We start from the raw sequence: 22,768 nt of genomic DNA on the forward strand, positions 1-22,768 counted from the left end.
GGGAAAGACGGGGAACAGAGGGAGAGACGGGGAATAGAGGGAGAGACAGGGAATAGAGGGAATAAAGGGAGAGATGGGGAATAGAGGGAGAGACGGGGAATAGAGAGATGAGAAGGATCAGGGGTCAAAGGGAAACGAAGGAGGATGGGGAGATAAGGGACAGAGGAGGAGAAAGGGGATAGAGACAGATGGGGCACAGAGGGAAAGAGGGAATAGAGGGAGAGATGGGGATAGAGGGAGAGATGAGAAGGATCAGGGGTCAAAGGGAAACAAAAGAGGATGGGGAGATAGGGGATAGGAGGAGAGAAAGGGGATAGAGGGAAAGAGGAGAAAGGTCAGGAGTCAAAGGGAGAGGAAGGAGGATGGGGAGAGGGGGGATAGACACAGGCAGATATAGGGACAGAGAGGAGAGAAAAGAGCAAGAGGGATGGGGGAAGGGAAGAGACACAGATGCCACAGTCAGGCAAGAAGTAACAGGAGGAAGTGGGAGGAAGCCACGGAGACAAAGGAAAGACAAGTTAGTTAACTCGACCCCTGGATGGGGCTGACACCACACCCCTGGGCCCTGAACCAGCCCCCATGCCTATCTGTCCCAGGTCTGCTATCCCCACCCTGACCTCCCTCCCCAGATGCAGGTGCCAACCTTACCTGAGGCTGTGCAGGCCGTTGTGTGTGGCAGGGGGATGGCCGGGGTAGGTGCCCAGGGGGGGCCCCACGTGTGCTGGGGGTGGGGCCCGGGGCTGCGGGGGTGCAGGCTGCACTTGCTGAGGCTGTGGAGTGAGGCGGGGTGGGGGCGGGGCCTCCTTCTTCACCAAGGGGCTGGCTCGGGTGCTGGAGGGGGCGCCTATAGGAACTGTGGTGACCGTGGGGGCCGGGGGACTGGGCACAGGAGGCAGAAACGGGGTGTCGGTGCTCAGCTCCCGGCTTCGCTCCAGCCCTGAGACCTTAGGCCCAACAGGAGCCTTTGTCTCGGGCTTCTCACTCAGCGAGAAACCTGGAAGGGAGACAAGAGGGTGAGCCACTGTCTCACTGTGGCCTGGCCCCAGAGTGGAGGCTACAGGGACCTGGATCCCAGCCTCGTGAGGAGGTCAAAGGGGACCCCTAAACCCTAGGGACACCAGATCCTAGCCCTAAGGGTGGGGAGGCCCTTAGCCCTGGAGTCCCAGGGACACGGGGGGGCTGGGGTGCAGAGAAAGACTGCTGGGGGAGGGGTGAGGAGTGGGGGTGGGGTAGCCAACTGGCTAGGCCCTGAAGGGGGTGCCCCCCCCCCCCCGCCACCTGGGACCTTGCACCTGCTTTTAAGTAATTTCTGTCTCTTCGCTATTTCTCTCAAAGTTGTTTTGAGATAGGGCTCCCCCTAAACAGCCCCTAAGAAGCAAGCTTATTAGAAGGGTACGTAAAGGAAGGCTGAATAGGGCCTGAGGGAGGGCACCAGGACCTCTCTTGCGAGTCAAGCGCCCGAGCTTCTCATCCGGGGACTCTGCCGGTCTAGCCTGGTGACTCTGGGGCCCCTTTGCTTCTTGTCCTGGGTCCCAGCCCTGGCCTGGCCCGGCCCAGTGAGGTTTTACAGCCCAACGCTAAGGGGAAACGGGTGAAAATGGTCCCCCGGCCAGGTCCGGGCAGGGAGGGAGGGCTGCCAGCTGGCGCGCTCGGAGGAGACTTGACCATGGCAGTGCCTGGCTGTTCTTAAGCAGTGATGGGTTATAATACATGGCCACAGATCAAGGGCTCGGAGGGACCTTGGAGGACAGCTGGTCCAACCTCTTTGTTTTACTGATGAGGGTTTGGTGACCTGCCCAAGGTCACACAGGCAGTAACTGGCAGAGACAGGCTTTCCAACTCAGGTTTCCGAGTCCAAACCCATTCAAGGACCCCACACTCTACCAGAGGAAGTAGCCACTTACATTCAGAGGTGGGGCAGGGGGTCCCTAGTAGCCAAAGGCTTCGGGGATGAGGGTGGCTCTACTCAAAAGGAAACGGCCCCAGAGTGGAGCTGTGACACAGATTAGGGGTTCTGAGTGGACCCCAGACCCTCTCAGGGAAAGGCCTGGGACGTGGGATGCAGGGTGTGAGCAATACGCCAAGGCTGGCTGGGCTGCGTGAAGGGGAGCCATGTGGACCCATCCATCCTTCTTACTCCATGCTCGCCCTTGTCCAGACCCTTTCAGCCTCGCGCTGTGCCCATGACAGATTTCTGCTGCCTCCTCAAGGCTTTACTGGTCTCTCAGGGGCTCCCTCCCAAGCTTCTGGGTCACCCAGTGGTACCAACCCTTTCCATCTGCTTTCTCCTCTCAACCCCGAGGGCCCACTCATCAGCGCTGGGCCATCTTTTCAAGATCACTAGGGGGGGCGGGGAGGGGGGTGCAAAATAGACTGGCTTACAGATTTAGTGCTGGAAGGTACCCCAGAGGCCACAAAATCCAGCCCCCTCATTTGACAGGTGTGGAAATGGAGTCCCTGGGGGGTACAATCCCAGGAACACAGATGGAGAGCTACAAGGCTCTTGTCCGACCCCCTCATCTGATCGATGAGGAAATAGGGATGCAGAAAAGTTAAGTGTTTGAGGATGGATCTGACCTCAGGTCATTCTGAACCCCAGCCTACTACACTGAGCAACGCTGCCTCCCAAGGCCTAATCCTTGGACTTTCTGTGTAGCTCGTGACAACTGTCCACTATTCCCTCTTTCTGGATCCTCTTCCCGTGGCTTCCAGGCCATGGCTTTCTCCTGTGGCTGTTCCGTGGTCTACTTCCCAGACCCCTCCTTTCTGCCCCATTCCTCGGGGTTCCCCAAGGCTCAGTCCTGACTGAGATTCTTTTCATCTCTCTGCCCTTCGTCCTCTCACCACCCACACTTCTGGATTCAATCCTAATTTCTAAGCAAATGACTCTCATATTGATATATCCCCTGCTCCGAGGTCCCCTCCCCCCAGAAAGCTGCAGTCCACAATGTCCAACTACCTGCTGGACATTTCCACCTTATCTCCCACCAGCCTAATGAACTCATCATTCCCCCTCCCCCAATAAACCAGTTTCTTTCCTTGCACTCTTCTGCTTTCTGCTAATCCGATTACGCTGTTTCCGACAAAATTTCAGTTGTCTTTGGATATGGGACTGGTGAGCATGAAAGGGGAGGAGAGGAAGAATCCAGCCTGCATCTTGCACATGGTGGCCAAACCCAGCTCTCTCCAAGGGCTTCTACATCACTCCCTTGCTCGAAAAGCTCCCATGCTCCCTACTGCCCAGGACAATCCCCTATTCCTCTGTTGGGATTTAAGACCCTTCACAATCTAACCCAACAGGCAAAATTCGGTATTCATAAGACACTTCTTCCACCCACAAACTGCCTCAGGCAAGTTGTCTCTCCGGACTCAGTCTTGTGCCATAGCTCCCAAGCTTAGCACAGCTCCTTGATAACCTCACAGCTAACATTTATTTAGTGCTTTAAGGCTTGCAAAGCACTTTTTAAAATATCTCATTTGGCCCTCACGATAACCCCAAGGTAGGTGCTATTATCATCTCACTTTATAGATGAGGAAACTGAGGCAGAGGTTAAGTGACTGGTAAATGTCTGAGGCAGGATTGGAACACAGGTCTTCCTGACTCTAGGTCCAGCGCCACCTAGCTGCCTGAGTATGCCAATGAGAGTCTTGCAGTCGGTAGAGACTTCAGACGCCATCCAGTGCAATCCCACGCCTGAACAAGATTCCTCGCTATAACACCCCTAGACAAGCAGTTCTTGCTAGACCTCCAGCTAGGAGAAGCCAATACTCCCCGGGCAGCACGTCATCCTTTGATTTGGCTCTTATTCAAAGTTTTCTTTTTTCCCTTCTTCCTACACTGAGCCAAGATCTATGCCTCAACACCTTTTACCCACTGCTCTTAGCTTCAGCCTCTGGGACTGAGAAGGATAATCTCTCATCCCTGCGATGACCACTGTCATGTCCCTCCCTCCCTCCCCACCAATGTCTGCTCTTCTCTAGGCTAAACAACCACTGTTACTTCAGGTGATCCTCAAATGACATGACTTTGACACCCTCCCCCATCCTGCTTGTCTTCCTCTGCACCCTCTCCAGTTTGTTCGTGCCCTTCCTAAAATGTGGCATCCAGAACTGCACATGATACTTACTCTACATGGACAGCGGTTCCCTGTCCCTACCTACCATCCCTCTCTTAAAGCAGCCTTAGATTACATTAGCTTTTTGGGGCTATCGTAGTCCATTAAACCCCTTGGGTTTTCAGACAAACTGCCATCAATCATGCTTCTCCCCCATCTTACACCTTCTGAAACTGATTTTTTGAACCCAAAAGTAATACTTTACATTTGTCCCAATGATTAAGTCCAGCCCAACATTCTGGTCTGTTGAGATCTTTTTTTTTGGATCCTTAATCTGCCACCCAAAAGATTAGTTTTCCTTCCCAGTTTTGTGTCATCCCCTAAACTGATAAGGATGCCAGTTATGCTTTTATTTAAATGTTAATTGAAAAAAATGTTGACCAGCACAATCCCAAAGGCAGAGCACAAGGGCATTTCACCACAGACTTCCTTTTAAACAGGAAAAGAACTACTCTCTGCAGCCAGCCATTCAACCAGGTTTGAACCCATTGAACTGGACCACCATCCAGCCCACATCACTCTAGCTCATCTATCCAAACAGTATGGAAACACTGGTCAAATGCTTTGCTACTATCTCTAAAGACCTGTACCTACAGCTTCTGCATGACCAGCCCGCCTATTATCCCCATCCAAAAACAGGAAATAAAGGTTATCCTGGCATGACCTGTCCTAGATGAAGCCGAGCTGGCTCTCTGTGACCACCACTTCCTTTTCTTGACGTTCACTAACCATCACTTCAATAGTATGTTCTAGAATTTTTCAAGTAACTGAAGTCAACCCCACCTGCCTAGAGTCTCTCTCTCTCTTTTTTTAATCAAGGCTACACTTGCCCTACTCTAGGCCTGGGGTAGCTCTGTCATCAGCTGTGACTTTTCATATCTATGCAGTTTATCTGGGCCTAGGGATGGGAAGTGACCCAAGGCAATGAGTACTCTCCCGTCTTCTTCCTTATCTTTGGCATATCCATTCTCTACTAGCCATGTTCTGGCCTTTCTGTTAAGAGGATGATTCCTGATACTGATAACAAAAAGACGGCCCAGTAGCTCTGCCTTTTCTTTAAAAAAAAAAAAAAAAAGAAAAGAAAAGAAATGAAATGAAATGCTTATTCTAATTTAGGTTTTTAATTAGCTATAGCAAAGCTCACCACAGAGGCCCTGGTTGGGGCAGGGGCTGGCGCCATCTGGGAAGACAGGGCCATGTCCCCTTTGACCCCTTCCCCCATAACAATTAATGTAGAAGGGTGTCCCAAACTCTCTAGGTAATAGGTGGTAGGATAGCACATAGAAAACGGGCCAGACATAGTTCCTACCAGCAGAAAACAAGTCCTGGGAGGACAATCCCTGTTTCACCTCTCCTCTATCCACAGCCAGCTCGGTAAAATCCATGGCTGTAAACAAAAGGGGACAGGTCTCATGCCCCTTAGTCACTGGAAATGCAATGAAACTAGATTGGCATTGCTGGGGGCAATGTAGGCACTGGGTTCATCGCCACCGTAGGCACAGGTGAGATGAATGAACCTCTGCGTTTTCACAAAACACACACACACACACACACACACACACCCCCCTTTCCTCTTGATGTCCTGTCGCTGCTTCCCATCTGGTACTGTCCTCCCCCAACACATCCGACGCCTGGATGCTTTAAATCAAAAACCAATTTTGGCTGGCGCACTCCTGATGAATAATTAAATAGGCTGGATCTCTGGTGGTATTGCTCCGATTCATTCCAGAGGCATTGACAGGGTTGTTTGCTTTTACCCTTCTCTGTCCCGAGACTCAAAGCCCTACTGGATGGAGGTGCCAACCCTCTCTGAGGAAAGGCAAAACCTGACTCCCCATTTCACAAATGGAGAGACTGAGCCCCAGTGGGGCAAATAGGGATGGCTGCCCATGTAGGTCCCAGGGTGGCGTGAGGCAGGGGTAGGAGTGAGGTATATGAAATCTCTTACCTTTACTAGCTGCAGGAGCGAAGAGTTTCTCAGAGCCTACGGAGGCCTGAAACATAGGAAGGAGGAAATGTTAGCTTGGATGGGTGTTTGAATCTGTCTTTCCATTCTCCCCTCTCAGACTCCAGGCTCTCCCATGACTTCCTGGGGTATGGTAGGAGAAGGCACAATCTCTATAAGGCCCATCGGTTTGAGCCTCTGTGTTCTCTGGTGAAGAAAAACCATGTGTGGCCTAACCTCTCTGGGCCTCAGTTTCCTCATGGAGACCCTTCCAGGTCTGGATGAGGCCCTATGGAATGGACCACACAAGTAGGAACAGGCCCAATGCCCCCCTCCACACCTTATACGACAGTGAGTAAGCTGGATAAAACAAGTTATGTCAACGATGTCCCTCCCCATCCATAACGTATGTGCCTTCTTCCAGAGAGTCTTCCAAAACTGATCATAAATAGCATAGCTGTTTAGCTCCTGAGTCAGTTAATAAGCATTATTAAATATGCTTATGCATTAGACACTGGGGATGCAAAGACTGAAGACACAAACAAAACACAAAAGACAACTTCAAACTCCTTGCCTTCAAGAGTTTATAGTCTACTGGGAGAAACAACATGGAAGAGTCATGCTACTCTTGGGCAAGAGAATGGACCTGGAGGCCCAGATGAGTCTTGGGTATCAGCGTCTCCTCCTGCCTCCAACAAACAAACACATGGGGAGGAAGGAGTCAGGGATCCTGCAACCACCCAGATGGCGGCCCAGTTTCTAAACCAAATCTTGTGCATTACCCTCCCCTGCCTTTCTTCTGGAGTCATTGACACCACCGGGGACTTATCTCAACTCTGTTTTGACGGAAACCTCCCTAGTTTAATGGTCACAGAATCTCAGAGCAGGCTAGGCTCTCAGCATTTAAGCTGGACACTCTCCCATCCAGAACCCTGAAGCCCTTCTATCGCCAAAGTCTGCTTGGATATCTCCAGTGATGGACAGGGAGCTCACTGCCTTTGGACCAGCCTATTCCACAGTCCCATTCATTAGAAAAGCCTTCCTTATATCAAGCTGAAATCTGCCTCCCTGTAATTCCCCAAGTGTTCCTAGTTTTGCACAATGGAGCGACACGGACCCAATGTGTCATCTCTTGTTCCACCTGATGATCCTTCAGATAAATGAAGACTGCCTGTATCTTCTGCTCCCCACCCAGGCTTCTCCTCCCTGGCCCCTTAGTTCACTCTGCATGTGGCAGATTTTTAGGGTGATTTCACCTGTCTGGCTGCCTTCCTCTATCTGCTCTAGCTTGTCCATGGCCTCCCTAAAAGTGAATTCCCTGACTGATGTTATCACTATCACTGATGTTTACTGTAACTGGAAAAATAAAACTGGAACAAGAAGGGTCTCTTTATCTTAGGCTGTATACAATATATCTCTTCCAGCACTTCTTAAACTGTGGGTCGAGACCCCATATGGGGCTTTAAGAAGTGCTGAAGGGGTTGCGAGCAGAAAAAGTTTCAGAAGCCCTGACACACCACAAGCAAACTTAGGGAGAGAAGGCAGCTCAGCTTGGTTAATGTTATACATTACATACATCTGAAAGGTAATGCTTTTGATGATTTGCTTGGAGTAGAACGCAAGATACGGAAAGGAGACAGCCTCCCACCTCCATTTTTTCTTCTGAATAAGCAAGTCTCAGACAAACTAGGCCCAACTGTCAGACATGACCATATTCACCTGTAAGCATGAAAATAAACTAATTTTCTGCCTTTTTAAAATTGGATCATTTATTTGGATAGAAAGATCATTGTGTTCAGCCTTCAATACTACAGAGGAAAAAACTGGGGTCTAGAGAAGGAAGTTCCTATCACAGGTTATATATAATCAGCAGGGCAAGGCCATCTGACGCCAAAGCCAGGGTTTCCCCTTATATACCACATTGCCTCCCTTTCGGAGGATCCTTTCCATGGCTCCCTCCAGTAACAAAGACAACTGAAAGCTACTTTCTGCCAACACATAGAAAGCTATAGAGGAATCTCTACAGGTATCAGTCCTATGGGCAGCTGAGATCTCAGGCCATCCTCACAGGGCTGGAGACATGTCAGAAGGCTTGTCCTTTGCCCTACAGACCCTAGACAGAGGAGAGGCTCTGGATCTTGCAGGAAAAGTCTGGTTATCATCCCTCAGGACATTTCAGAGCTCAGGGCTGAAGATAAGCCACCAGGATGTCACCTTCAGGGTCCTCCAGTAAGGAATGGCATCTAACAAATAAATTAACTACTGGAGGACATGCTGGGTGAGGAGCTGAAAGAACAGGAGATGTCAGCCCGGAAGTGAGAAGGCTGGAAAGGATGATGGGTGTCTTCAAACACCCGAAGGGCCTTTGTGCATAAAAGCGATCAGGCTTGTTTTGCTTGGTTCCAGAGGGTGGAAGTTATAGATAGCGATTTTAGCTGAATAAGAGTGGTCCCACAGCACAATGGGTTGCCCCAGGAGGAAGTGGGCTTCCCTTTTCTCGAGGTCTCCAAGCATAGGACAGATGGCACCTGGGCAGGGATGTTATAGTTGGGATTTATTTCCCACATAGGTTGAAGGAGACAGTTCCTGAGGTTCCTTCCAAACCTAAATTCTGTGAAAGTAGGGCCTGACTAGGTATTGATAGCCATTCCACATTAGCAGCAGGTGTGGTGTGGACTTTGAAAGGAGGGCCCAGGTAGGTACTGAGATACAGAACTACAGCTTCCAAGTAGAGAGATGGGGATAGGGCTTGGGGTCCACTGTGGCCAGGTTTTGTTGGAACAACAGACGTCTTGTACCCAGACATGGCCAAGGGGCCCAGACAATGGGCTAACTAGGCAGATTATTAGTGACTTGGGAACTGACCAGTTTACAACAGTGGGCTGTGATTTTGTTCCGCAAAACACACATAATGAATACAATAACAATGAGGACATTTCCACAGCCTTCGAAATTGGTAAAGTACTTTATGTTATCACAAGATCCTAGATTTGGAGATGAGAGGGACCCCAGAAGACGTCCAATCCAACCCCTCCTCCCATTTTATAGACTCGGAGACTGGTTAAGTGATTCGCCAAAGGTCACACAGGTAGTAACAGATTCCAGCTTCTTAGGCTATAAACCTAATGAGTTTTCCCCACATCAGTTTTATATGATTATCATCCCTATTTTACAGGCAATGCAACAGAAGTAAAAGGACTTGGCCAAGGTCATGCAGTTATTAAAAATCCAAGGGAGGGGCACCTAGGTGGCACAGTAATAGAGCACCAGCCCTGGATTCAGGAGGATCTGAGTTCAAATCCGGCCTCAGACACATAACACTTACTAGCTGTGTGACCCTGGGCAAGTCACTTAATCCCACTGCCTAGCCAATAAATAAACAGATAGATAGATAAAAGTAAAATGGGCAGAATAACAGCCCCTACCTCCCAGGGTTACTGTGAAGATCAAATGTGACACTTGTAAAGCACTCTGCCAGCCTTAAAGTGCTATATAAATGACAGCTATTTATTTTTATTAGTGTTGTTTTAATACGCCTAGAAAGGTAGGCTGAAGTAAGATTATGAAGGGCTTTAAATGACAAACAGAAGTTGGTATTTTATCCAGGAGGCAACAGGGAGCCATGTAGTTTCTTGAGCAGAGCAGCGACATGTTCACTCTATCTGTGGCTGGGATACCTCTGATCTTGGATCACTAGCCACAGGGTCCCAGCCTGAGTCTTTAGACTGCCAGGGTGACATCCAGGGGCCAGCATCCTGGAGGCAGGTGGAGACACGGCTTCGGAACTTGGAGAGGTGGGGTCTGCCTCTGTCTCCCTGCAAGGCTGCCCCAGGCTCACCTCATGATCTTCCACCGAGCCACTGCCACCATCTAAGGAGAGCCCTGTTGGGCTCACTTGTGCTTTGATGAGGGATCCCAAGTTGCAGCTTATAAAAACCACAGTAAATCCGGAGAACCAGGAACTGTACCAATTTCTGACAAAGCCACAAACAGGAAGGTGGGGAGTGAGGAGCTCATAAAGCTAGGGCTCGAAGGGACCTCGGTGGCTAGAAAAACCCACCCCTCCCATTTTACAGCTGAGGAAACTGAGGCCCAGGAGATGAAGAAATTTGCCAAAGGTCACCCAGGGAGTCAGTCAGAAACAGAGGCAGGAGATGAATCCAGGCCCTCTAGCTGTAGGATGTATTGGGGAGGTGTGTGTGTGTATTTCTTTCCACTGTACCCAGGCCCCCAGGAGGAAGGTAGAGAGTAGTGGCTGAGCTTGTGGGGCCTCTGAGGCCATGGGGGCACATGGAAGATGGAGGCTGGGACAGCGAAGGCAAAGGGACATGGCGGCCAGGGCCAGGGATGGGGCAGGCTTAGGAAATGAGGTCAAGAAAGGAAATGGTGCAGACCTAGAATCATCCATGCTCTGGCTTTTTTTTTGTCTTCTCTTAAAGCTAAGTCCAGATTCTAACACAGTATCTAGTACACAGCAGGTTCTTAATAAATGCTTAGGGATTGCTCTTTGGGAAGATCATGGATTTAGAGCTGGAAGAGCCCCCTGGGTCATGGAGACCAACTCTCTCATCTCCTAGAGGAGGGGGCCGTGAGAGTTAGTTGCTTTCGGTAGCACAGAGAGGGGTGTGTGTGTGTGTGTGTGTGTGTGTGTGTGTGTGTGTGTGTGAGAATGACCCATGAAGGATCAGGGCCCACTCCTCCATTCCCCTTAATACCCAGCCAGGAACAGCGTCACTCACTCTCCGGGACAATCAGGCTGGGCCTCCAGGTTGAAGCTTCTGCAGAGGAAGCCAAGGGGACCCCCAATCCTAAGCACGCCCTGCACATGACCAATAGCGAGGGGTCCCCATTGTATTCTCTGACCCTCAGCAACACTGTAGTTGAGAAGAAGGGAGAAAGGAGGTACCTGATTTAGGGGAAACGGCATGGTACAATGGGAAGAGGCAGGGTGCCTAGGTACGAATCCCACTCTGGGGTGATTATCTATGGCCAAGTCATCCTACTTTCCCTGGGTCTCGGTCTCCTCAATTGTAAGATGAGGCAGCTGAGCCTCTGAGGAGCCTTCCAGCTCTGACTGTCACTTTATGAAGCCTGAGCCATGAACTCCCTGGAGGACACAGTGCCCGTGCCCAAGTAGCCAGCAAGGGTGAGAGAATGCACACATCTAGGTGTAGGCAAGAATGTGCGCATTCAAGAGGGGAAGGGGACGGAGACGGGGCCCAGTCAGAGGCTGCACAGGCCTCACTCAGGATTCTCCTTCATGAATAAGGAGACTGCGCTTCCACAAGCCAGCTAGAGAAGGACCTGTCCCCCATTTCCCCCAGAACGCTACTCCTTCCAGCAGAAGCAAAATCACTGAGTCTGGAAGATTTCCAATGTACCGCCATCCTAGGAATGTGTATGTGGTTACCTGTGATGACGCCCTAGAGAAGCAGACAGGGATGCTTGGTATGACCCCCCAGGCGCACACATCATCATTGCTAACATTTATACAGTGTTCACTATGTGCCAGTTCTTTTACAGATATTACATTACAAAGATTTTCTCATTTGATTCTCACAGAAGCCCTGGGAGGTAGGTACTTTGACGATCCTCATTTTATAGAGGAGGAAACTGAAGCAAACAGACTTGCCTAGGGTCACACAGCTAGTGTCTGAGGCCAGATCTGAACTCAGGTCCTCCTGACTCCAGGTCCATAGACCTATGAACCATCCAGCTGTCCCGTACCAACACAGATATACATAGGGCCTGGATTTTGGGGAGGGCTCCAAGTAAGGCTTCTCTCTACACATAGACATACAATCACATACCAAGAGGCCTGCATGAATCCCCCTCCTTGTCCTCCCTCAACAGTGCAGGTCCCTAGGCGCCCAGTGGGGCATCTGTGTAAGAGTTACCATAATTGTGTTCACAGAGACTCAGAGAGCGCTATCTGTGCATGCAGTGCCCCAGCCCACCCCCAGCCTATAGCTAGCTAACTCAGGTGTGGCTGAGCCTCAAGTGGGGCCCCCACAATGCACACCAGGCCAGCGTGTGCATTTTCCCAATTATCAGGCTCTGGGGACACATTCCCTTACTTCAATTCTTTTCCCAATCAGGTTCCTATTATCCCACTCTTCAGCCACCCGAGGCCTCGTTTATTTGTTTACAAAGGAAACCGCAGAATTAAAACCACTGCAGGAACTTTTTCTGCAAGGTTCCAGCCAAGCTGGAGCCAGAGGGTCCCCAAAGGTTTGGGGTGTCCTGTTCTCTCTCCTTCCTGACTCATGGCCACCCTTCCCCCACTAGCTTGAGAACAGCTCAATTACTTCATTTTTCCTTTTACTAACAGCCCTGGCTAGCCCACTGGACCTCGCCAAGGTCTGAAATGAAAAGCTCTGGGAAGTTTGTATTAATGAGGCTGTGGGCTCTTGGATGAGAGCTACCTCCAAGCCCCCTGCCCCAGACCCAAGGGGCTGGGGACTCTATGGGCCAGGCCTTCCTCCCAAGGGACATGTGTTGGGGATAAGGAGTTGGCTTATGTCTCCCTTCCAAGCTGGGTCTTCTGGTTTGCTCCTGATGATAGCCTTGGCCATCTCTGATTCCTGTCTCTCTCTGCCAAGCCTAGTTTCTGTCCCCCCCTTCTCAGAAAGGTGCAGTCACCGACCCACGCCCATGGAAACAGCTCACAGATGCCCCAGCTCTAGCACAGGGAACAGCCAGGCTCAGACACTTTAATTCATCTGTTAATTAATAAGCATTTATGGAACATCCTAGCTGTGCTGGGCACAGAGGAGACAAAGAAAGACAAAAACAGTCCCTGCCTTCAAGGAGCTTCCATTCTACTGTGGGAGACAACATCTACACAAACAGGTGTATACAAGACACAGGGAGTGGAAAGAAGTTAACCCTTGATGGGGAGGTACCAGAGCCAGTAATTAACCATCATGTTTATATAGAGCTTTCTGGTTTATAAAGCACTGGGCTAAAAACAACCCCATGAGGGGTGACTAGGTGGTGCAGTGGATAGAGTACTGGCCCTGAAGTCAGAAGGACTTGAGTTCAAAACTGACCTCAGACCAAACACTTGACACTTACTCTGTGTGACCCTGGGCAAGTCACTTACCCCAATTGCCTTAAAAAAAAAAAAATAAATAAAAACAACCCCATGGAGGAAGAGGGCAACAATTATGATTTCTATTCTATGGATGAACCATATGAGGCTTAGTGGGAGTTACTGATTTGTCCTTGATGGTGTGGAGCTGTCAAGTGGGCACGCAGTTGAAACAGTCCAATTTCTACTGTACTAAAGACCTGGGTTTAAGACCCAGCTCTGCCCCTACCTGTGATGAGTCTGGCTAAGTCACCTGCTTTCTTTGGTTTCTCATCTGTAAATGACGGGGCTGTACCAGCTGGCTTCCAAGTTCTCTCCCACGACTTTCCGGATCCCCCCAATTGCTAGTGACCCTGCCCCTCAAATTCTAACTATTTTGTGAATATCTTGCAAACACTGACCTCCCTACATACAGACACAGGCACACAGACACACCACTCCTAAGGACTGCTGCTTTTGTATCCCCAGTGTTTAACACAGCAGGACTCAATAAATGCTTGTTGACTGACAGATTGATTTAATCTGTGATCCTCTGACTGACAATCCCCAAAGACCCTTCCAATCCCATACAGTCTGCACTGGACACAGCACTTTGACTCTACCATCCTCCCCGTCACAATGGGAAACACTGATGTCTGAAAGATGCATTGACCTCCCAAAACAGGCATCGATTCCCATTGGGGATAGGATGAGGGAAAGGGGTAAGCATTTCTATTTATCCTACAATATGCCAGGAATTACACTAAGCCCTTTGGAAATATTATCCTATTTGATCCTCTTAACAACCCTTCCAGTTAAGTGAAGTGCTGTTATTATCCTCACTTTAAAGTTGGGGAAACCAATCCAAAGGTTAAGTGACTTGCCTAGGGTTACACTGCTAGTATCTGAGGCTGGATTTGAACTCTGGTCTTCCTGACTCTTGGCCCAGCACTAGATGTTTTCAGTTACTTCTGGAAGTTTTCCTCACTCCCCGAGCCTCAGTTTCCTAAGCTGTACGATGAAACTAGATTAGCTGACGTAAGGCATCTGCCAGCTCTAAAAATGTGAAACTCCTCTTGTCCTCTGCAAGGAATGAACACACAAGCTGAAAAGGAGGGAGAGTCCCTGAGCCGAATGATCCAGGTTATGAGACGAGCGGACTTTCTGGAGAGGCTAGCTAAATGCCAATGCCTCCTCATCCGTTCCATGAGCACGCTCCAGAACCCGGGTCCCTTCTCTCCCCAAGCCCCTGAGACTATTCGGTCTAAAACCCTGTCCCTTCTGCTCCCACCCACCAATGAGACAGCACGAGGTGCAGGGGCCAGATTTGCGAGCACGACTCCTGGTAAGGGCTGGAGCTCAGATGAGCAGATGTTCTCACATCTGTGAAGCCTTAATTACTCGGAGGGGAGCAGAGCCGGCTAAGAAAGGAGACAGTTTTTCTGTCACAGTCTAGCATCTCCCAGCAGGCCATCAGGGAGGCCCCAAGGGCCCAACATGAGCGAGGGGAAGGGGAGGGGCCTGGCCAGGAGCCCAGCTCGGGGACTGCCAGGCAGGGTATGGGATGGATGGTTAGCCACGGGGGTGTGCGGTGGGCCCAAAGTGGGATCAGGCTCATCTGGCAGCAGACAACAGGCCACTGGGTTTTATAACGGCGTCAATGGAGATCTGGGTTCGAGTCTCTCTACCGACACACTGCAAGTGAATTTTCCGGGCTTCAGTTAGCAGTTAAGGCCTAACAATAATAGAAGCACCTACATCATAAACTTGCTGCAGAATCAATGAGATATTACACGTACAGTGCCTGTAAACTTTATTGGGCTATACAGAAGTCGGCTCTTCTCATCAACAAACGTTTTCCTTGTTGACTAGAAGATGAAGAGAGAAAAGCCTGTTTGGTGGCCAGCAGCCAGGGTGGAGGTGGGGGTGGATGGGACATTTGACCTCGCCCCTCCCCCCCAGGATGAAGCCCAAAGGGCCATGGAGAGAGCACTGGGTTTGGAGTCAAAGAACCCGGGGTTCAAATTCCAACCTTGCTATCTCTTGCCTCTGTGACCCTGGGAAAGTCCCTTAACTCCCTGGGTCTCAGTTCCCTTAATATGTGAAATAAGAGAGCTAGATGAAATAGTCTCTCTCTTAAGACAGGGCCCTGCTGGCTTGAGAGCTACGCTCCCATCTGGGGCTGCTCTTAATGTCTCTGCCTTCCCAGCGCAACGGAAGTGTCCTGAGAGGAATCTGGATTTCCAGGGCCTAGGACAGAGAACTGGACTTTGGAGTCTGGAAGGCCCCGACGGTTCAAATCCTGACACACACTAGCTGGGTGATATTGGGTGAATCACTTCCTCTCTCAGGGCCTCAGTTTCCCTGTATGTAAACTGGTTTCTAAGGTTCTCTTCTGGCTCTAAAACTAGGATTCTATGATCTCAGAGCTGGAAGGGACCTCAGGGGTCCCCTAAGCCAATCATCCCCTCATTTTACAGATGAGGACACTGAGGTCCAGTGACTTGTTCAAAGTCAATCCTCAAGGCTGGGATTTGAATCCAGGTCCTGTGACGAGTCACCAAACACTCCCCTGTATCATGCTGCAGGGGAAGCCTCTTGCTGCCCACCCTCTGCTCCTTCTCCAGGACTCACTGGTTGACATATGGGGTGTGTGGCACTGACCAAGAAAAGAGGGAAGGGAAAGAAAGAAGCAATCCCCTCTTTCCTTGTCCCCCTGCACTTCCCGCAAAGACCATCAGAAGTTCCAGAAAAGGGGGAGATCCGGATTTGTCCCTCCAAGCTATCCCACTGCAGTCCTGGCCCTCTGGGGGAGCCATCTGGTGCCAGGAAGTCCACCATGCCCGGTGTTAATGAAGTGAAGCCAGGGCTTGAATCGGGAATGAGAAGCATTCCTCCGACTTATCAGCCCCAAGACCCCGCATCTGCTCAGAGAGATAACGAGCACAGAGCCTCTGGGGACAGCGTGGCTCAATGGGGTGACCTTCAGTGCCGGCCAGCCTCCCCCCACCACAGCGGAGACGAACGTGACTCGAGAGGCTGCCTCTGGGGCCAGCTTCTGCTCCCCTGCCCACACTCAGAGAAGGATGCATTCAGGACAGACATCTTCAGTTCTGTACACGTCTCCCTTCCCAGCTCCCCTTCATATACAGGCTTTCCCCAATAGAACATAAGCTTTGAGAGGGTAGGGACAGTCGTGCTTGCTGATGGGTCATCCCCATCACATAGCATGGTGCCTAGCACACAGCAAGTGCTTAATAAATGCTTGCTGATTGACTACTCAATCGCTGTGTTCATTTGCCTGTCTGACATAAGCCAAGACATGCAGCATTGCAGCATATCGGATAGGGCCCTGGACTTGGGAGTCACGAAGACCTGAGTTCAAATCCTGCCTCAGACACTACGACCTCTCTGCTTCAATGTCCTCCTTTGTAAGACTGGGACGGTAGGGAGGGTTAAGACTTCAAAGCCCTTCCAGCTCCAACTCTATGACCCAAGAACGTGCGGATCTGTAGACCTTCCATCCTAGGGAATCCAAATGTACCAAAGACTTGCTTAACAGCTTCAAGAGCCCTCCTTGAGTCTCTAATGCTTGCTGGGGAGTAGAGGAAGATCCAGAAGGGTGGACAGTGGATGGATGCTCACCTTCTGGGGATGACCCCCACATCTCTATCTCCAGCCTCAACTTCTCTCCCAAGTTCAAGACCCCTCTCTCCAACTGCCTCCAGGACAGTGGCATTAGCATGCCTGAGAAACTTAACTCATCAACCCAATTCACCATACATTTACTAAGGACCTACTATGTGCTGGGCACTGGGACTATCAAGACAGAAAGGAAATGGTCCCTGCCCTCCAGGATCTTAAGTTCTCCTGGGGCCTGAGTGAGATACAATACAGATAAGATCACTAAGCCTAACAAGTAGAGGGCTGAGGGAAAATGGTAGTTAGGAAGGCATGCCTGAGCTGAGCCTTCAGCTCAGGGAATGTAAGGAGGAAATGGATTTCAGGCATGGGGGCCAGACAGGGAAATGGAATGCCAAGGTCGGTGCAGCTGGAGTAGAGAATGAACAGAGGAATGTTACATAAGCCTTGAAATGCCAGGCTGAGGACTCAGACCTTCATCTCTGGAGGTAACTGGGAGTTACTGAGAATCTCTGAGCAGGGGAGTGACCTGGGCCCTTAGGAAGTTCAATTTGGCAGATGTAAGGGAGGTACACTGATGAGGGGAAGGCAGTTCATTTGGCCTCTGCTGGTGGGTCCATGCCAGTTGGGCATCTACTGGACACAGCCTGGCGTGGTGGAAAAGAGCACTGGATTCAGAATCTAAGAACCTGGCTCCGCTGTGGATGCTCTTGGTGTGACCTCGGGTAAGGCCCTCTGTGCCTTCCGCCCTCAGGGTGACTGCTGGGATTCCTTCCAGCCCCACCAATCTCTGTGTTCTCTATCCCTAATCTACCAGTGAGTCTTAAAGCTGTTCTGCTGCCCTGGACTGCCCCTGTCCCACACTTGGTTCAGAGCCCGTGCAACTTCGAGGGGAGCAAATGTCCCCTTAGAGAGACAAGATGGGGTCCAGGGCAAAGAATACCGGACTTGGAATCAGAAGAACAGGGGTCTAGCTGTGTGACCTTGGGTGAGTAACTTTCCCTCTCTGTCCCTTGGTCTCCTACTTTGCAAAATGGGATAATGGTGGACATTTCTATGAAACTTAGTCAAAGGCATGGAAGCAGTAATGAGCAATGGAAGATGGATGTGGGAGTCAGAGGACCTAGGTTCAAGTCCTGCCTGGGCCACTCAAGCGAGGGGCCTCCCAGAAAGTCATTTCAATAGCATAAGTGCTAAGCACCTGAACAGAAGGGCCCTGGGCACACACAGAACCCACAACAAAACAGTCCCTCCCCCCAGGAAGCTTAGAGCCACTTCCCAGGACTTTATTTGCTTCAGCGTTAAACCAAAAGGATGAGCTCTCTGGTAATGCCATTCTGTGACTTTTGGTACATTCTACCAGATGCGGGGCTCTCCCTTTCACAAAGCCTTTCTACCTCAATCTAAGATCTAAGGAACCAACAGCTTTCTTCATTCCCATCCAGGCTGGCCAGAGACCGTTTTCCAACTTTTCCCTTTCCAGGAGATGTTTCCCTGTCTGGCCACAACCTGAGGTTTCTGGTCTGCCCTTTCTTTGTGTACTGCTCTCTGGTCCTCGTGATCCTCAAAGGTCCCAGCAGGGAGCAGGCTGGGGTGTCATTCCTTCTGTAGGGGGTCAGGGCCAGATTCACTGACCCCAGCCAGCTAATCAGCAAGTCCTCCCCGCCAGAGCTGGGGTGAGGCAGCGTGGGGCAGGTAGGCAGGAGAGAAGCCAGCGTGGGCCCTCGAGGAGCTCAAGTCTGATGGGGAGAAGATTTAATAGGCAGATGTTGTACCAGGTCAGGTATGATGTAACGCGAGCTGGGGTGGTTCAGACGATTTGGCAGCCCAGCAAGGCTTCTCTGAGGAACAAAGCCAATGTTATCTCGAGAGGGGCCTGGCTTCCAGGAATAAGGAAGTGATAGTCCCAACGCACTCTGCCCTGGTCCAACCTCCTTTAAAGTGCTGTGCTGTGCTATTCTGGAAAGCTGGACAGCACCCAGAGGAGGGTAACCAGAGCAGCAGAGAGCTTCCAGCTGCCCTCCCAGACGAGTACAAAGTGAGTGCAGACTGTCCAGTTTTTGTCTTTGTATCATTGTTTTTTACAAGCATTTAATGCTTGCTGATTTGAATTGAACTGAATGCCACCAGGGCTGGCTGAAAGAACAGGGGATGTTTAGCCTGGAGAAGAATTGGGTGGGTGGGTGGGGAATCCTAACAGCAGCCTTTAAGTATCTGAAGGGGTGTCATGTGGAAGATGGCCCAGAGGGCAGAACCAGATGGGACTGCCTGGAGGTTGTGGTTTTGCCAACATCGAAGGCTGAATGGTCACTGGCTGGGCATGAAGTTCAGGTCACGAATGGACTCAGGTTCTTTCCAGATCCAAAACTCTGGGAGGGAGGCTCTTAGAGAGGATGCTACAGCCGAGCTGAAGGTGGCAGGATTGATCCCCCAATCCTGCAGCCCCAGATGGCTCAGGGCAGAGGGAGTGACAGCATCCAGGGGAGATAAAAGAACTTCTCTAATTTCTAAGAGGTCTCCCCATTAAAATCTTCATTAGCTCCCAGCTCAGGGAGGGGCTCTAACCCATCCAGATCTGCATGAACTTTTAACAAACAGGCATCTTATCAGCCCGGCCAAGCCTGGCCAGCCTTATCATTACAGCTGCAGATAAAAGAAATGAGCTCAGGGACATATGAATAATGCCACTTGGTGGGGCCTTCCCATGACATTTCCAGGAGAAAGGAAATCCAAGCGCTAGTACAAAAGACAAGAAAGGATACTAGGGGACAAGGTCCTTTATTCCAAGTGAGGGTAGCAAGGTCTAGTGGGCTTAGAGATACGAGGGCAAAGGTTTAAGTGACTACTCCATGGTCAGACTGTGAGATGTCCCCTAGTGTGAAGGAGGAAATGAGACTACCTTAATGAGGGTGGCTTGGCCCACAGGCCCTCCAGCTTTTGCCCCTACAGCCTGAAAGAGCTTGATGTGGCTGGACAATGAGGGACTCCACAAAGAGCATGCTGGGAACATGTAGCCCCTGCTCCCTTTTTGCCAGGCAGGGCAACTCCTTTCAGATACACGAGAATAAATCCTCTGAAGAGCTTTCTCTGGAAACCAATGTGGTCCCAGTGAAGTAGCTGGGGCCCTCTTCTTCAGGGTAGAGCCAAAGGAGGCAGTAGCAGCATGCTTTCCTACAGGAAATAGGGGGCCCTATCTTCTGGCTGGGTGAAAACACCCATGAAGGTTTGAGCATTGCCCCCAAAACCTGGGACAAGTGGCTAACACCCACCCCCAGGGAGATGTACCCAGGAGATGGGATAGACAGGGAAGCCAGATATTGTTTGAACCATACGGACCTGAATACAAATGATAAGAGAGACCGGGAACGGATGGATTCTGGGGCCTTGGACAGACTCTGAAGAAGCCCCTGCAACCATCCTGACCTCTCTGTAGGAGGAAGGCATCTGATTTACTTTCCTCCACCTCAGAACAGAAGCCCCTTCCTCCCCCCTCCCACCCATTGCTGATGAGCAGCCCATGCAGTGGCTAGCAGCTGCCACAAGGTGGAGCCCCTAATACTATCAAAACTCACTCAACAAGGCTGCCCTTAGGAGGTCCGCCATCATGCCCCCCTACCCTATATGCTCTCCTGTCATACACACCCAGAGAGCTAATACTGCCTAAAGGCTGGGGATGGGGGCAGGGAAGGTCGCTTGTCCTTAGGCCAATGACCCCTAGCACCTGCAAAGTCCTCTCCATGGAACACATTTTGCACCTAGAGGCTATAAGGGCTTCTCAGGGCCCCACTGAAGTCCAAGATAGTCTGGAGTCTGTCTGGCTCCATAGCCAAGGTCCCAGGTGCATTCAACAGACTGAGACAATAGGTGTCCAATACAGGCCCCTGGAAGGGCCAGAAGAGATCTCAAAAGCCAAAGCTTTGGTTCATCTCCAAACTCAGGGAACCCTTGAAAATTGTCAGTCCAGGTTGGCCCTCTGTCCTCTTCCTGGGTTGCCAATGACCTCTGAATCTCACTTTTGTCAGTTGACAAAACCCCAAAGAGACATGTTCCGTCTTCCAGGAAGTGGCTAAGACCGGGTGTGTGTGTGTGGGGGGGGGGAGGGGGGCACCCTGATCGGTTTTATGGAAAGAGAGGAAAAGGATGAGCACAGAAGAGGAAAAGCCAGACAGAAACCATGCAATTTCTTTCTTGACTTTTCTACAATACTGATTAATCTTAAGAAACACCCCAGAATGAGCTGGGCTGATGCCTCCCCTCCTCCACCAGGGTCGAAAGTCCCACTCAGGATAGTATGTCCTAGACCCCAGGGAGGCTGCCTCTCATTATTGCCAGATTTTAATTCAGTGACTCAAGCCTAGGCAGTCATCGACCAACTGGGTCTTCTCAGATCATTCCAAGCTCCAGCAAACACCACCTGCTCAGGCAGGTGGCAGAAAGGGAAGGGAAGGGAACTGTCTTTTGAGGTCAAGGGGTCACAATGTCTTAGGGCGACAAAGGTCATCAGATCGAAGGTGGTGAGGGGCTTCAGAGCAGGCAGGATTATCAGAGGCAGAAGGTCTTCAGTGCCTAGGGTTAGTCTGAGTGTTCAGTCCTTAAAAATAGTTCTCTCCCAGGTCAGCAGGGACCACCACTTAGAACAGGAACCCTCTCTCCTTCTACAAGCATCCCGGGACATCAGGTGAAATCCTGGCTCCCAGCCCACCTCCTCAAACAGCAGGGTCAAAAACGGGCTTTGTCTTAGAGACTGCCAGGCTAAAACCTAGTGGCCCGGGCCCAGTCTATGGCCAGGGGGCATGGCGGTAGTCCCCGATCAACACCAGATCCACAGCCCCAACCTTTTCTAGAAGCCTGAAACTAGAGATCACCCCGGGTCACAGACTCTGGGAGTCTGCCAGGGGCAAAATCTCATAAAGGAAAGAGCTCCTTAAAAGCAGGAGCAGACTCTACCCCTCCCTAGAAGATCCTGCCCCAGGCAAAGAACGAAAAGCAAACTCAGAAATCCTCCCCTGTCTCTGAACCCCAGCTCCCCCAGGAAGGGAAAGGTGGGGTCGCAGTAGGTAGGATACACCTACACACCAGCTGCGCAAAAGGGGCAGACACACACACAAAGGCGGCCAGGCACGTGTACAAGGTTCTCTTCCCCTGGGCCGGACGCAGCCCCAGCCGTCCCCTTTCACACAAAACCAACTCTACCTTCCCTCCCAAGGGACAAGATAAGAGAGGGGGGTCCTTAGACTACTACTGCCCAAGGCACACCCGCCCCCCAAATCCTGTGTCCGCACACCCACGCACACACCCCAGAGCTCCGGTTTTTTCCATGTGCTCTCTGGCCACATAAGGGCCAAAAGGCGCCGTCCAGACTTAAGCGGGTAAGACTGCTGCGGGCTGGTCCCTCCGGCTCCCAGGTTCAGGCCTCCTGGGAGCTCGGGGAGGTCTAGGGGAATAGATGGGGCGTCCGTGGCCAAGCTCGGTCAGCCCCCCGCTGATCCAAGCCAAGCCCTGCGAGGGGGAGGTGGGGGCGGGCGGGCACTGCGGTTCCCAATCAAAGTCACCGCCGCCGCTCAGAACTCACCGCTCCGCCGGGGCCTGGTCTGGGTCCGGGTTTGAGCTGCCAGTCAACTCGCAGCTCAGCGGTAATCCACAAAGGGCGGCTGGGCGCACGCGGCTAATCCCTGAGCCGGTGCCGGGCAGCCCAGGCAGGCAGCATGGAGCTCGAGTAGGGGCGCGGGCAGGCGGCTGGGGTTGGGATTAGGGGGATCTCTAGCCCCAGCTCGGATCAAACCAATTCCCACCGCGGCTGCGGCCTCGCTCCCCTCCCGCTCCCGCAGGGCGTCAATCTGGGGTGGCGGCAGCGGCGCGGCCCTTCTCTGGCCGGCCCGCTCTGCCGGAGCCTGAGCCCAAGCCCTAGCCCAGGGTCCAGGAGCGCGCGGCGCGCATCCTCCCGCTCGGGCTGCGGCTCCAAGACCACGGCGCTGCGTTCGGGAGCTCTAGGGT

General features: G+C 51.4%; 1 protein-coding gene across 1 annotated transcript in view; it reads right to left on the reverse strand.

Moving 5' to 3' along the window:
- The window catches only part of FBRSL1 (fibrosin like 1), a 317,105-nt gene that overhangs the window by 26,333 nt on the left and 268,004 nt on the right, over positions 1-22,768 (reverse strand). Inside the window, 2 exon segments of the mRNA XM_027844057.1 lie at positions 649-994; positions 6,064-6,109. Coding sequence (XP_027699858.1) covers positions 649-994; positions 6,064-6,109 — 392 coding nt within the window.

This window comes from Vombatus ursinus, unplaced genomic scaffold, assembly GCF_900497805.2.
Source record: "Vombatus ursinus unplaced genomic scaffold, bare-nosed wombat genome assembly UNPS02014935.1, whole genome shotgun sequence".
Lineage (NCBI taxonomy): Eukaryota > Metazoa > Chordata > Mammalia > Diprotodontia > Vombatidae > Vombatus > Vombatus ursinus.